This window comes from Myotis nattereri, assembly GCF_964212035.1.
Source record: "Myotis nattereri genome assembly, chromosome: 14".
NCBI lineage: Eukaryota > Metazoa > Chordata > Mammalia > Chiroptera > Vespertilionidae > Myotis > Myotis nattereri.
In genome coordinates this window covers 17,142,781-17,158,435 of record NC_138089.1, presented here as the reverse complement: position 1 = coordinate 17,158,435, position 15,655 = coordinate 17,142,781, and the positions used below count along the sequence as shown (strand labels likewise).

The 15,655-nt window shown below is 48.6% G+C and overlaps 1 protein-coding gene across 1 annotated transcript in view; it reads left to right on the top strand.

Moving 5' to 3' along the window:
* The window catches only part of FLNB (filamin B), a gene marked incomplete at its 5' end in the record, with an annotated part of 82,374 nt that overhangs the window by 40,643 nt on the left and 26,076 nt on the right, over positions 1-15,655 (top strand). Inside the window, 10 exons of the mRNA XM_081105951.1 lie at positions 478-640; positions 1,262-1,422; positions 3,478-3,645; positions 4,577-4,669; positions 5,457-5,580; positions 6,749-6,905; positions 7,954-8,143; positions 9,916-10,163; positions 13,437-13,539; positions 14,186-14,326. Coding sequence (XP_080962077.1) covers positions 478-640; positions 1,262-1,422; positions 3,478-3,645; positions 4,577-4,669; positions 5,457-5,580; positions 6,749-6,905; positions 7,954-8,143; positions 9,916-10,163; positions 13,437-13,539; positions 14,186-14,326 — 1,548 coding nt within the window. The remainder of the gene's footprint in view (positions 1-477; positions 641-1,261; positions 1,423-3,477; positions 3,646-4,576; positions 4,670-5,456; positions 5,581-6,748; positions 6,906-7,953; positions 8,144-9,915; positions 10,164-13,436; positions 13,540-14,185; positions 14,327-15,655) is intronic.

The following is a 15,655-nucleotide window of genomic DNA, read 5'->3' as shown; positions in this document are numbered from 1 at the left end:
AGAAAGACATCAAACTACCATATATTCTCGTTACCTGGATATATGATCCCTGTAAATATTCTGGTATAGATATTTTAATTTCTTTTTATACATGCATGTATATTCTATTTTATGGATTTTTCTTTGTCTTTTGGTTAATGACTGGATGGAGTTTTCCCAAAAGAGGGTAGTATGTTTAAAATGACTGACTTCAGTGTAGACCTAGTGACATTTGTTTGCAGGAGAGACCGTTTGTGTGTGTGAGTGTGTGTATGTGGGGGGAGGGAGGGTGGGGATGGGGGTATGTGAATGCCAAGTGAACAGAAAGCATAAATAGACTATTTGTATTTTTTTTAAAATCAGATTATACCAGAATTACGGTTTCTTTAACAACATAGTAAAGCATGCAGGCATGAATGTGAAATAAAACCCTGGAGTAGAGTTTCCCACAGCTGGGCAACCCCGGGACGATACGGTTTTGTTTGTTGTTTTGAACAGGCCTCCATGTAGTGGAGGTGACATACGATGATGTGCCCATCCCAAACAGTCCCTTCAAAGTGGCTGTCACCGAAGGCTGCCAGCCATCTCGTGTTCAAGCCCAAGGACCTGGGCTGAAAGAAGCCTTTACCAACAAACCCAATGTCTTCACTGTGGTTACCAGGTGAGCAAGGCCTGGGGTTGTGTGTTGACTCCATAAAAGGAGTAGCCCTCAGTAGCTTAACTCTTTTTAAGAAGTTCTGTGGGTGTTGCCTGCATATGTGTCACGTCTCCCAAATTTTGAGAGGCTTTTTTTCCCCCTTCATGATTAAAGGAGGCATTTTGTTCTGTAGAGACTTACATTACAGAGAAAGACCAAGTATAGCAAAAAGGTACCAGAAAGCACTGATCATAACAGTCATAAAACTACTGAGCAATCCAGGACCAGACGGAAGGTCTTTAACCGGACAGTGCTGACATAGACAGCCAATCTCATCTCTAAGTGAAATATGAGAAGAATTTCTATTGAAATCCGTCACCGGCACTTACCTGAATTGTATGTGCCGTTGTAGCCAATGCAATTAGATAAGAAAAATAAATGAAGGGTAAGCATTAGAAAGGAGGGTTCAAAGCTGTCTTTATTTATATTCCATCGTTGAGAAATTCCCCGTGTGCGCAGTGTCGTGGTAGTTGAGCTGAGTTGGCCAAATGGGAAATTTAGAGAGGGATTTTAAATGAATTTTGCCAATAAGCAGACTGGCATGAACCACCAGTGCTACTTTGCGTTCTTTCCCACACTTTCCAGAGGGGCAGGCATTGGCGGGCTTGGCATAACTGTCGAGGGACCATCGGAGTCAAAGATAAACTGCAGGGACAACAAGGACGGCAGCTGCAGCGCCGAGTATGTCCCCTTTGCTCCGGGAGATTACGACGTTAATATCACGTATGGAGGCGATCACATCCCTGGTAAGTTCTCCCTCAGAAAGGAGCCTGAAGAATAGTTGATTTTGCGTGAAAGCTGGTTTGATTTTGCATATCTCCCCGAATAAGAAAAATAGCTGACATTTGCAGTCACTGTTTATTTACAAAGTTGAACATCTCTTTATTTTGTGGTTGGTTCTTACTCATACCAGTCCGTGCATCTTGTTTTCTATTTTCCAATTGACAGTCCTGGTAGCTGATAAAGACACACAACTCAGATTCTTTAATTTTTTTTCTGTGGAATGATATACTGTATACGTTTACTGAAAAACAGGGTTTGTCATCCTCAGAACTGTTGATATTTTGGGCGGGGTAATTCTTTGTTGTGGGGGCTAGTCTGTCCATCGTAGGGTATTTAGTGGCCATTTTTTGGCAACCAAAAATGTCTCCAGATATTGTCATATGTCCAGTGGGGGATAGAATGACTCCTCTTAAGAACCACTGCTATACACGATTGAAACAGTAAAGAAATATATGACTTAAGTAAGTAAGGGCCCTCCAACTTTCATGTTCCAGCAGGAAGAGTTTTCACAGGTTCTAGTTCTGTTTATTGGATCAAACATTTGCCACCCAACACACATTGAGATGTGTAGGTGAGGGTGTGGTGTGGTGTGGATGCAAGTTCAAGGTCTCGAGGGCGGTTCCTAAATCAGCGTATGCCTTGTCTCAAGAGTGGTGAGAAAGAGGGCAGAGTCCCACCCCGAGAGCCCCAGAGCAGGAGGAGCCTTGGGTGGGTCAGTGTTCTTGCCCTGCAGGCCATGAGCCCAGGGTGAGACCGAGGGAAAGGGGCAGGCTGAGGGTCCTATTTTCAGGTTTCTGGGTTGGCTCCCCGGAAGCTGGAGTGTCCCCGGGCCACACATACGTTCCTGATTCTGTCGTTCTTTCCCCTTGTGGTGTACAACCGCACACACACTCACAATCACTTCTTCTTTCTCTCACGTTGATCAGAAAGCATTGATATTCTGCTCAAAGTAATTCTCAGATGTTCATTTAGCATTAATTTATTTAAGGCAATATTTGTCCTCAAACTTGACCTTGCAGCTGTTACAGTATAGGTTTTAAATTCCTGTAATCACTTATCAAGGGGAATTTAGCCATGGACCAGACAGTCAATGCTCCTGGCCTCTGGGAGCTTCTTGTCTATTGTTTATGGCACTGAAATTCATGGTTTAACTGCTATGAAAAAAGACCAGGGCTCAGAGACAGTGTACAGAGCCAGGGGTACCTTTTGGAGTTTTACCAGCTCTGCAGTTCATGGGATAGGACAGTAGCTCAGAGAATGTCGCCAGGGATGACCTGGTGGCTCCAACCAGGCAGGCAGCAGTGGAGATGAGCGTCTCCTGGCTGTGGACGCCGCAAAGCTATTTTGGCTTTATTGGGAAGGTCTAGAGGACCCTCCGCTTCGACATTCCCCTTGCAGGAGAGGGTGAGAGTTTGGTCCTGTGTCTGATCCCTGAGCTTGAAGCAAATGGCCATCTGTATAACAACAGAAATAGACCCATATTCAAAGTTTCATACTCTGTTGCTTCCAAACGCCAGTTGCTTCTAGACCCCAGAATTTTCCCAGGCAGCGTCTTTTAGTGGAGTGTTGGCCGTTTGTCTTAGTGTCAGGCTTCATAGCTAAGGTAACTGGGAGGTGCTGCTGTGAGATATTCAGCAACCTGTTGGCTTCTAATTTGCTTTCGTGGGAATTTTAGTTGGTTAAACATTGGCCCAGTTTTTCCTGGCCTGGTACAAACCATAGTGGGGTTATTTTTAACAAGGTATCCTGTGTTAGCCGCAACGGCGTATTGGTTTCCTCTGGTGGTCTGTTTGTGGTGGCTGTTTGGACCACTGGATCGCCTGGGATGAGTGCATCGGCAAGGAGGTCTGCCATGGTTGATTGATGATGTCTGCCTGGGGTATGGATCAGGGGAGTGACACAGAATGCTTCATATCTGCCACCTTGAACTTGAAGTTATCTTGCTGGTGCTTGGTTGCTCTCATGCTAAGTTCAGACAACTTCCAATGGAGCTCAGCATCCCGTGGCCTCTTTTTCAGGCAGCCCCTTCAGGGTTCCTGTGAAGGATGTCGTAGACCCCAGCAAGGTCAAGATTGCCGGCCCCGGGTTGGGCTCGGGTGTCCGCGCCCGCATCCTCCAGTCCTTTACGGTGGACAGCAGCAAGGCTGGCCTGGCTCCCCTGGAAGTGAGGGTCCTGGGCCCACGAGGTGAGTATGCATCCTGCCTTCCTGCTGACATTCATCTTGCCCAGGGGGAGGCAGCCGTGACCTGGAGCAGGCACTTAGCTTTTGAGTTTGGTCATGAACTTAGTTTTTTTAATTTTTTAAAATTGATTTTTTAGAGACGGGGAAAGGGAGAGGGAGAGAGAGAGAGAAAGAGAAACATGGCTGAGAGAAGCATCAATCGGCTGCCTCCTGCACGTCCCCTACCAGGAGCCCACAACTCAGGTTCAGTTCTTTAAAGCAGAGGGATGAAGCAGGTAGCGTTGGGCTCTCACATGTGCAGTAATTGTGCAGCTGCTTCGTCTTGTGTTTCGGTGTGTGTGAGGTGACGGGGTTGGTCTGTTTGGGTGGGTGGTGGGCTCAGAGGTGATACCTCTGTTTGAAATGCCTTCATGCTCACATGGAACATTCCCCACATTTCTGGACATGACAGCTACTCAGCCACTTGCCACCTGGCTTTGTCACTGTCCCAAACCCTTGGGGAGAGGGGGTCTCCTCGGGGGATGGGCTTTGTTGACAATTCGGTCCGCCCTTTTGGCACCCTGGAAGTGGGGTTTGGTAAGATGAGCAGGCCATTTTGGGACAAAGCATTTAAGTTATCTTAAATTTCTTAAATTAACTGGATTTGTCCCCGATGATATGTTCATAGAAGTGCAGGTAGGGGAACACCTTTTTTGAAGAGGAACTTTCTCCTTGAAGGAGTTAGTTCAGTAGGAGGTTATGCCCTTTAAAACTCATGGTAGAAGCGGTTTGGGGGAAATGAGGTCATGGGGCTAGAATTTGATTGTACGGAGTTTCTGAGCCTCTGTGTGTATCCATGCGTGTGCATGAGAGAGTGAGTGGGGAGGAGGAGGGGGAAGCTTAGATATATCCCTCTGGTATGGAGGATTCTTAAGTAACAGCCTTTTAATTTTAGCTGATGAGACAGATTCCCAGTCATGGCGCAGCCCCTTGAAAGCCATTTCAGAGTTCTTTAAAGGGGACCCGAAGGGTGACTTTATGGAGACAGGTTTGCATTTTCCTGTTGGCTGCTGCTCTAATTTATGTAATCGGAATGCCTCTTGCTGGCCTCACCCCCGAAATTGCCTCCTCTGCTTTGCTTAATGCGCATGCTATGCTTTGGTTAACCTACCCTGCAGTTGACCCATCCTTGAGGCTTGTGTTTAGAACGGGGATCTAGAATCTGCCCACCCAGTGCATGCCTTGATTATGCTTTAACATAATCTCCAACTGTCTCCCGCATGCATCACATTGATGGCTCCCTCACCCCATGAGAAGGGCACCCTCACCTGCCCTGCACCTACACCCAATGTGCTGCCCCTTTGGTCTTTGCCAAAGTGGCCACAAGTCTTGACTGGCCAGCCCATTGGTTAATTTTTGCTGTTCCGAGTTCTGGACTCTGTGGCCCTTTCTCAGCTATAGAGTAAAGTTTGCCGCCTCTTAAGCATGCCTAACCAGCTTGAAAGGATGTTGTAGCATGTCTGCAACATGCACCTTCACCACACGCCCTCCAGGAACAAGTGCGGGCAGTCTCCTTAATTATACTCCAGGGCCGACTGAGGTACTTCAGCCAATAACAAGCTAAAGGTGTCTCTTGGAGTCATTCTGCAGCCACGCATTGAGGATCCTGTCTCCTGTAATTTCCTAGGCCTCTGATTGTGGCCTGCTTGCATTCATGTTACTCATCAGTGGAAACCAATAGCTCTTGGGGATGAATGTGATCCCTTCTGAACGCAGCCCAGGGTGGAGTGGAGGGGAGGGAGGCAGTGCCTCAGACCTCTCATCTCTGTCCGCAGGCCTGGTGGAGCCGGTGAACGTGGTGGACAATGGGGATGGCACACACACGGTGACCTACACCCCATCCCAAGAAGGGCCGTACATGGTCTCTGTTAAATATGCCGATGAAGAGATCCCTCGTAGGTAAGCTCTTGACACTTAGGGAAGGGGTGCAAACCAGAGTCTAACCCACCCCTCCACAGGGTTCACCAGCGTTGCACTGGTGGCCCACCCACCCATCCATCCGTCCGTCTGATCTGCAGGTACCATGGAGAACCTTTGTGGCTCCTGCCCCTAGCCCAGTGCTGGCGAGCCTATGACACGTGAACTCATTTTTTTGGTTGATTTTCCTTTGTTAAATGGCATTTAAATATATAAAATAAATTTCAAAAATATAAGTCTTTGTTTTGCTATGGTTGCAGATATCAAAAAATTTCTATATGTGACACGGCACCAGAGTTAAGTTAGGGTTTTTCAAAATGCTGACACGCCGAGCTCAAAAGGTTCGCCATCACTGCCCTAGCCTCCCCTGCTGCCCCTTTCTGCCATTATTAACTTAAAGACAAGCTGAAATTAGGAGTTGGGAATTTGGGGGGAGGATGCATTAATTTATCAGTCTTTTTTCTTCTGACGCTGCAAGTAGTTTTCTGATTCAGGCAAAGACTTTTACTTTTTTACTTGAGGATTTGGTTGACAATAGCATTCCCACAAGGGTTTGGATAGAAATCTTGTTCCTCATTCATATTAATACAGAAAGTATTGCATAAGCTCTTCCCACATCAGCCTTCAAAGGTTTTTTAAAATCATAGTTAAGATCAAAAAGCTTTGTCCATACCCCAACATACATATTTTACATAAAGATATGTATGTATCTCTAGCTAAATAGAAATGTGATTTATAAATTATATTTATGTATTCACGTTACTAATAGCATACCATCTAAAGCATACTAAAAATAGAAAATAAGAGGATGAGGTAAAATATTAAAACTGAAATTTCAGTGTTCTCTTCCTATTGACCATTGTTTTAGCATAATAAAAGTAGGTTAAATGTGTTTAACCCCATGTTTCCCAAACTAATTTTGGAATTAGTTTATATCCCCTGGATTGCGGTCAGGGAAAGCTGGTCTGTTGTATGAGGGTTACTGCCTCATAATTGTAAATTTCTGCTGGACTTAAGACATTGACTAAACTCACCATTTTATCTGCTGCAGAAATCCTCTTTGCAGTCCCCGTTCCTCTGTGTAAGAGAGGTCAGATGGAGCAGGGTCCATGTGTAACCATACTGACCCAGGGTATGTGTGTCTGTCAAGTCCCTTTAAGGTCAAGGTCCTTCCCACATATGATGCCAGCAAAGTGACTGCCAGTGGCCCGGGCCTCAGTTCCTATGGTGTGCCCGCCAGTCTTCCTGTGGAGTTTGCGATCGATGCCAGAGATGCGGGGGAAGGCCTGCTTGCTGTTCAGATAACGGTAACTTTGCGTTCTTTTCTGGAGTCAGACTAATAAAGCCTAATTCTCTGGCCAGAGGTAAGAACCAGGATGTGAATAACCAGCTTCTGGCATGGGACCAATGTTTGACAGATTGTTCCCACCAGAGAGTCAGTCAGTGTGCACGAGGACATGCATGCTTGTCCGAGAGGTCTGAGGGTATAGCCCCAAGTACCACCTTTTGGTGAATCTCACGTATTTGCCGTTATAGCTAGTCCTATGTTTTTATGTTAAAATGTTAACTTACTCATTGGATTCGTTAGGACTCAGTTCTGCTGCATATCATGAGCCCCAAAATAAGAGTAGCTTCAACACATGTAATTATTTTCTCCTGTTAAAGAAACCCAGGGCAAGGCACCTGGGTGCTGTGGCTCCTCAATGAAGCAGCCCCATCTCTCTCCTCCTCTGTCCTCATGTGTGGCATCTGTCCTTAAGGTCTCCTCGTGGACCACGAGGCCGGGTGCCCTGGCCATTCATTGATCCACGGGGCAGGCTAGAAGGAGGAAGACAGGCCGACTGGAGAAATAGGGCCTCCCAATCAATCAGCTCTCCCAAAGAGCCCTTCATCCTCCCTCACAAGACTTGCACTCCCTTCTCGTTTGCCAGAAATTTGTCAAGTTGTGTGGCCAGACCTAGTGACTAAGGATGCCGGGAAATGGAGTCTTCTGTTCTGGGAGCAGTGCACCAGCTGAGGATTAGGGTCCTATTACTGAGGAGAGAAGGGAGTGAGCGTGGTGATGTGCAAGCAGGGCCTCTGCCCCCTTGGGGCATATATCAATGGATTGGGTGATAAAACACTATTTGTTCACTGGACAGAAAAATTACTACAAATCGATTGTGTCCATCGTGTTGTTAAAGGGATCTGTGACCGCTCCTCTTCCTACCAGAAAATCAAGTTGTGTGAAGCCAGTAATTCTGTCTCCTCCCGCTGGAGGCACTAATTAGTGAGCAGCATGTGTCAAGGTTTTCCATGAATTGTTTCTACGTCTTGAGGACAACATCCTAAGTAGCATTTCTCCGTGCTCCACAGGACCAAGAGGGAAAACCCAAAAGAGCCGTTGTCCAGGACAATAAAGATGGCACGTACGCCGTCACCTACATCCCCGACAAGACTGGTCGCTACATGATCGGGGTCACCTATGGGGGGGACGACATCCCGTTGTCTCCCTACCGCATCCGGGCCACACAGACCGGCGATGCCAGCAAGTGTCTGGCCACAGGTGAGTGCAGGCCAAGAGCCTGAAAGCCAGGGTCTGTCCCTTCTCTGCCACATAATAGCTGTGTGATCAAGGCAAGAAGCTCAACCACTCTGAGCCTCAGTCAGACTTAAAGTGAAGATCTTTCTTACAACATTTAAATTCAAGAACCTCTTCTAAGGATCAGAGACTGTTTCACATGCTCCCTTCAGCAAAGATTAGATGAGGTCAGGCATGAAGAATGCACAGCACAGTGCCATGCACGTGGAAGCTCTAATTATTGTATTATTTTCGAAGTGGGTGCATTTGTTGAGACATAACTGTAATGCTGCTCCCATGAAAAGCAGCGAATGTATGCCTTTCATGAGTTGTTAAATTATTCAGGATCACCTCGGGCCGTTATGAGAAACACATTCAAGCATCTAGGTGTTTCCCTCAGCACCTGGGACTGATGTCAGAGTCCCTCAGGAATTCTCCAGGAATATTTGAGCATCACCGTTCCTTGCATTTCTAAGAAACAGCTATTGGGAGTCCGTGGGTCCTTCCGTTTCTAAGAACAGCTCTTACAGCTCTGATGCTGCCTCAGGCAGATTTAACACATGGATGCCCATGTCTCAAAGGAAACAGACTTGCTTCTCTTTGAATAAAATTACACATAGGTGCCCCCTGGATGTGTTCTATTTCTCTCCTATCTTGTCTTGCTTTGAATGGAGACAGTCTTTTGGCTTTCAGGGCAAGCTTGTAAATTGCTCGCCTTGGCCCTTGTTTGGCCCACCCATGGCAAAATTTGAGAAAGTTTGAAATAGTGGCCAGTCTGCCACATGCTAGGTCTGGATTATCGTTGTTAACCTGAGGGCATGTAATACTGGGAGGTGACTTCCTCCTTGCTTTCTCTTCCTTAGCTCAGGCGGACTCCTGAGCAGACAGACACGATGCTCTGCTTAACCTGGGAGCTCCTATAGGCCACACCCCTGGTCTGTCATTCAGGGGATTCAAAGTCTGGCTTCTACTCATGTCTGAACAACATGTTCTTATCCCTGTTGTTTCTGCCCACTCTGTTTTTGTGTGTGTGTCTTTTTTTGCCAATGTGCTTGTAATTTACACTTTTCTGCACTCCCTGATGTTGTGTGGATCTTGTGTAAAGGGATCTACAAAAAGAAAGAGAGACTGGTCATTGTTTCGGGACCGAGGTTGAACGTCTTCCCTAGCCAGAAGCACCCACCCTTCAGAACTCAGCCATTTCCCCTTTTCTCAGGAAGCCCTCTGTCCATGTGGCAACCCTGGGATAGAACTTTTAGAGGACACCTCTCTGAAGAACAATTGAGGGTTTTTTTTTTTTCTACAACTTAGTTCCCCCTCAGGACTTCCACAGCAGGTTGAGCTGTCATTCTTGATGCCCGACCTGCATCCCACTGCTCTGTTATATTATGAGCATCTCAACAGAAACTGTGTTTTGCTCACCTTTGTGTGTACCTGGCACTGAAGAAAATGCCCGACATATGTTTGCTAATGAACGTTGACTTTCATCCCATACCCTTGAATGCTGGCAGACCAGATCCAACATTTGGTTGACACCCAGAGCCTGGGATATCCCTTATTTAATAAACAATGGATGACATGCTCCCTTCAGCAGTACCTTCCCAGGTGATTCCTGGGACATCCCTGTATGTGGTGGCAGTTAAAGGTCTAAAGTTTATAGATGCAGACAACACAAAAGCGTGTGATTTGAGTTTAGGTCTCCAGGGTAACTGTCCACAGCTGAAGCTTCTCTTCTCTCCTCCTGAACTTTCCTCCAGGTCCCGGAATCGCCTCCATTGTGAAAACCGGCGAGGAGGTGGGCTTTGTGGTTGACGCCAAGACTGCCGGGAAGGGGAAAGTGACCTGCACGGTTCTGACCCCGGACGGCACTGAGGCTGAGGCCGACGTTATCGAAAATGAGGATGGCACCTATGACATTTTCTACACGGCTGCCAAGCCAGGCACCTATGTCATCTACGTGCGCTTCGGTGGCGTGGATATCCCCAACAGCCCCTTCACTGTCATGGTAAGGAAAGTCCCTTCTCTGCAGCATCTGTTACTGGCAGAAACAAAATAGCTGCTATTTGTTAAACCCTGGCTAGCACATCCCCTTCCACTTTTTTCTTGAAAGCTTTTTTTTTCTTAAGCAGTCATGACCTTTTAGGGACTCTCTAGGATCCCAGACAGCCTTTGGCTCTAAGAGTTTTTAGGGAATGTTACCAGCTACCAAGTATCCATCATGCTAAGGGTCTTAGGCAGTGCCCCAGCCTAAGCACAGTTCAGAAAGATAAACTGACAAAAAACGTAAGTGGAACTTTGTACTTTTTTATTCTGCTGTTCTCCCCCTCCCTGCTCCCCCATCACCATGGTCTTCAGGAGAGAGAGACTTGACTTTGGTGTCTCATGACTCAGAGGACTTCCAGTTGTGCTTTGGGGAGATTCAGACTTTGCATGTGAAGGGAAATAGCTTGTCTTTTAAAACTAGGAACATCTGGGGAAAAGAAACCATTATACACACACTTCTAGGCCAAAGAATGACGCGGCTCTTTAATTTTCAATCTGAGTGACTTTTAGATTTCTCGCTGGTTATTAAGGTTCTTCATCCAGGAAAGCAGTTAGACACCTTAGCAGCATTCGCTCAGTTAACCCTCAAAGCAAGCATCGTTGGCCCTTGTACAAATGAGCTGTAGGAGGAGGGGTCAGACTCAAGTCCACGGAGCCCAAAGTGCCCGCTCTAGACAGCTGCCGAGCGCTGTGCGCTCCCTCACCCAGTGTCCCTTGAGACCGTGGCCGCAGCCACCCTTGGCTGCAAAGCTCATAGGCCTCAGTGACCTGGCCCCACGCACAGCCTTCAAAGCCCCCTCCAAGGATCACACTTTTTGCAGCCACGGAGAAGGGCATGAAGACTCCATTTCAAACGGGAGCCCGAGTCTCTCTTCCAACCGTGTGTCGTGTGTTGCAGCTCTTTCCCTTCCCGTCGACGTTTGTTTATCTGTGAACGTGCCCGAGGTCCGGAGGCTCTCTCACATCTCAAGGATACAAACACTTGTCAACTTTTGATGCTGCTCGTTTGGGAGTACTTTTCTCCTTCAGGGCTGAGAGAAACGCAGCTAGAAACCTGGTGTCCTCATCCCAGAGGAGGGTCCCATCTCGGGTTTTATCTGGTTGGCTCGGATCGGGCAGGGTTGTTTTGGCAGACACGGCAGTGACCTGAAGTGGGAGCCACCAAACTCATTAGGAATGAATGTCCCCTTGACCCTGGGGTGCACAAAGGATACTTTGGATGGACGCACTGCCCCCAACCACAGCTGACGGCACAAGCGCGCATCATCCACAGGACCAGGCTTGGGTCTCCCTCTCCCCTCCGAGCTTTCTCCAGCCTCACCTACGGCCACTGACTTTCTTTCCATTGGCTCCTTCTGGGTCGATTCCCTGCCTCCCTCTACAGTCTTGGGGCCAAAAGGCCACGGACACCCAGTACTGCCTTTGCAGCAAATGTTGTAGGGAGACTGGGTGGGCTGGCTCAATTCTGTGTACCACCAGAAGACATGCACAGGAAGTCACGGGTCTAGCAGCTTATCTGCTCATCACTGTTGAGAAGTCCTGACTCAGAGGCCATCACGTAGCCATTGAAAGATCTTCCTTCCTGGCGGTGTGTCCCTGACTGTCCCCAATCTGAGAGGCCCCTAGAGGCAGGGGATAGGGCTGTTCCGAATGTTGCTGCTCACCAAGCTGCCTTGGTGAGTGAAGCTCCCTTTCGGCAGATGACAAAGTACACGAGAAGGAGTGCGCATGGGCACGTGGGCCTGCCTCCACAGGGTGGCCTTCCGATGCTTGTTTGATTTGGCAGGAGAGGGAACCCCTCCCTTATTGGGTCAGTTGGATCAGGGACATGAAGTCTGATTTTTAAAAAATTTTTATAAAGACTTTTTAAATATGAACTACTGTAGACACTTGCCAAGTAATAGGAAACCACCTGCCCAGTTTCATGCTGCAGAGGCGACGAGTGTTAGGGTTTCCCATCTTTTTTTGTGCTGGGATCACATCATGCACATTGCTTTGCAACTTGCTTCCTTCCCTCATCGTGCCATGGAGGCCCTTCCATCTTAATTCCCCGGACTTGACCAGCTCTCCAGAAGGGACAGACTCCCACCATCTATGTAGCCTACTCCCTTGCAGATGGACATTTAGGTTGCTTCAGGTTTTCATGACCACAAACAGCTCTGGTAAAACCACTTGCACGCATCACTTACCTATGGACTTTCCTGCTAGTATTTCTATAGATCTGCTTCCTAGGAATGGGGTCATGGGTTCAAAGGGCATGTGGATTTGACATTCAAAGAGAGGACGTCAGCTTGCTCTCCACAAGGGTAGGGAGAAGGCAGAGCGAGAGGCTTTCTGCTGTGCAAGATGAGCAGATGGGGAGGAAGCAGCCCTCAGGGCGTAGAACCTACTGAGTAGCAAAGTCCCTCCAACGAGACTCCCTACTAACCTCCATTTGCCACCAACCAGGCCACAGATGGGGAAGTCGCGGCCGTGGAGGAGGCACCGGTAAATGCATGTTCCCCTGGATTCAGGCCCTGGGTACACTTTTTTTTCTTCTTTTTTTGCATTTCTGTGTTTACTCCGCCTTCATTTCAGAAAAGCTACAGCCCGCTTCTGGGGATTGCTTAAGCCCTCTGGGTGTCCTGGTCACTGGTCTGTCCCCCACTGATCAGTCCATCACAATGAGCCCTGCTTTCTCTGCAATGAGACCCACCATGTCATCGTCTGCGCTCCACGAATCGCCCACCGTCACGTCTGATCATGCTCGGTGCAGTGTGTCTCTGTTTAAAGAGAAAGAGGGACAGCTGTCTTCAGCCCTCCTGCTGACTTGCACATTTGGTTTCTGTTCAGAGGGAAAGCCACCTGCTGCTACTTTCTGCCACTTAAAACACACCTTCTTTTCCAGGCCACAGCAACTAAACCTTTCCAGGTGGAGCCTCTTGGGACTCACAGACATTTCTGTCTCTCACTTTCCCACTTTCCCGTGGGCGCTTCTGGGAATTTTACAAGCGAATCGCCTCCTGGTTTTTAGCAATTGGTCGTTTTTACCAATTGGTCGGCACGACGTCTCCAAACCCTCGGGTTCTGCTCCGGCCCCAGGGCCAATTGGACAAAGCCCGTACCACCTGGGCTGCCACCTCCCCAAATCCTGGCTGCACTGGCTTGCCAAATTCCCAGTTGCTCTGCCCCCTGTAGCTTCACTAGCCCACGCTGTTGTCCACTTCACCCAGTGACCGCTGCTTCCTGTTTTTAGGTCACCGAAGAGGCCTATGTCCCAGTGAGTGACATGAACGGCCTGGGCTTTAAACCCTTCGACTTGGTCATTCCGTTTGCGGTCAGAAAAGGAGAGATCACTGGTAAGCACTGTCATGAAAGCTGTCTCATTCTCGCCCGCTCGCACTCTCTCACCTGATCGGTGACGGGCGGTGGTCCCACCGGTCCCCCAGACCTGTGTTCTTGATCCCAGCACCCCCGGTTCTTGTGCTAGGGATCGGGCCATGAGCCCCTGAGATTGCAGAACATGTCGTGTATCTGTGTGTGCCTCTGAAGAGGTGGTTCATATATAATTTGCATGAGCCCTTCAACTGTTGGGTTCCTGTTCCCCCTTTTCCTGCCTCTCTGCCTCCCACTTTCCCAGGTGGTGTTGACACAGGTCTGTTGTGCGGTCACTTTCTCTGCCGGCCTCCTTTTACTGCCGGCTTCTCCTTGGGTTGAGGCTCTACTGACCCTCTCCTCATAGTCAAGTCCTGTTCAGGGTTCTAACGTATCTTTACAAAGTAGGAAACCCTTTCCTTAGGAGTTGCTGCTGCATTTTGTGGGAGCAGAAGGAACAAAATCAAGGGACATGCAGGTCTGTTTTCCTGTTCTGGAACGGGGGTGTTTCAGGCAGCAGTGAGTGTTCTTGGAGCTAAAAGCCTGTACTGAAGGCCACCTGTGCCTCTGAGCGGCTTCTCTGGGGGCACCGCAGGTGGGCTCATGGCCCTGTCTCCCTGTGCTTCATAGGAGAGGTCCACATGCCTTCTGGGAAGACGGCCACACCCGAGATTGTGGACAACAAGGACGGCACCGTCACCGTCAGATACGCCCCCACGGAGGTGGGGCTCCATGAGATGCACATCAAGTACATGGGCAGTCACATCCCCGGTGAGTCGGGCTCCGCGCACGCCCTGCGGGGCTCCAGGACTCGGAGCCTGGGCTTCTGGGAGGTTTGCTGACGTACAGCCCCAGCTGTGTGGGAAACAGGTGGCAGGTTGGGGAATGGAGTGTTGGCGTCCCTGTGACACCGAACGGCCTGTGACCCCAGCAGATCCAGCTGATTTCCAGAAGGGCTGTGATTGTTTGTCTTTGTCACGATTTCGAGTTTGGCCAAAGGCTGAGCTGGAAGGAAACTGTGAGGCGCATCGAGGGACTTTCCAGCCTGGCCTGCGGAGCCCTGTGTGGCGGGGGGTTTGGGGCGGAGGAGGAGGTTGTGAGAAAAGGACAAGCTGCCTTCTTCTTCTTCTTCTTTTCTTTAATATATTTTTATTGATTTCAGAGAGGAAGGGAGAGGGAGAGAGAGAGAGAAACATAAATGAAGAGAGAGAATCATTGATCGGCTGCCTCCTGCATGCCCCACACTGGCGATCGAGCCCGCAGCCTGGGCATGTGCCTGCCTGGGAATCGAACTGCAACCTCTGGGTTCATAGTTTGACACTCAGTCACGGAGCCACGCTGGCCAGGCTCAGCTGCCCTCTTGTCACACTGCTCTTGACGAGGAAAACCAGCTCAGGTTTCATGTCCACCATCCAGCACTGTGTTATTCTTGTTCTTTTTCTTAAAAATTTTTGTGTGGAATGTCTTAAAAATTCCTTAAATACATCTCTTTTTTTTTAATTTAATATTTTGCCACACCATACACATGTGGGCCACATACACATAGTTTAAAAAATGATGTGGAGAAAGGTTTCCTTCCCACCCATAATAACCCTCACTTGCCCTCTGACTCTTAATTTTCTGTGTTGGGTTTCAGAAAATTTTTAAGACCCTACAAGCAAACAGGAAGATGGATTTCTAATCCTTCCTCGTTTCTTACATAAATATAGCATCCTCTACACATGATTGTGTCCTTGTCCTCGTTATCTAACAGTGTAGGCAGGAGAGCTTTGCACGTCCAAATAATCGAGCGTCTTCAGAGAGCCCGCCCACTGGGTGGACCGTGGCACGTTAACCATTGCCCCCGTCGGAGGAGAGTTGGCCTCTGCCCCACCTTTTGCCACAGCGCATAGCCTTTCCCATTCAGCACGTCCCACCAGCAAAGGCGGACCTGGGAGATGTGGTTCTATGGGGAGGAGTTTCTGGCCACAGGGACAGGCATCTATCATGTTGCTAGAATTTGCCAAGTTGCCTTTCATCGGGGCTCTTCTGAGTCCCACACGCTCCAGCGATGGAGGAGGACGCCTGCTTTTCCCCTGATTGACCAGTGGATTATGCTAC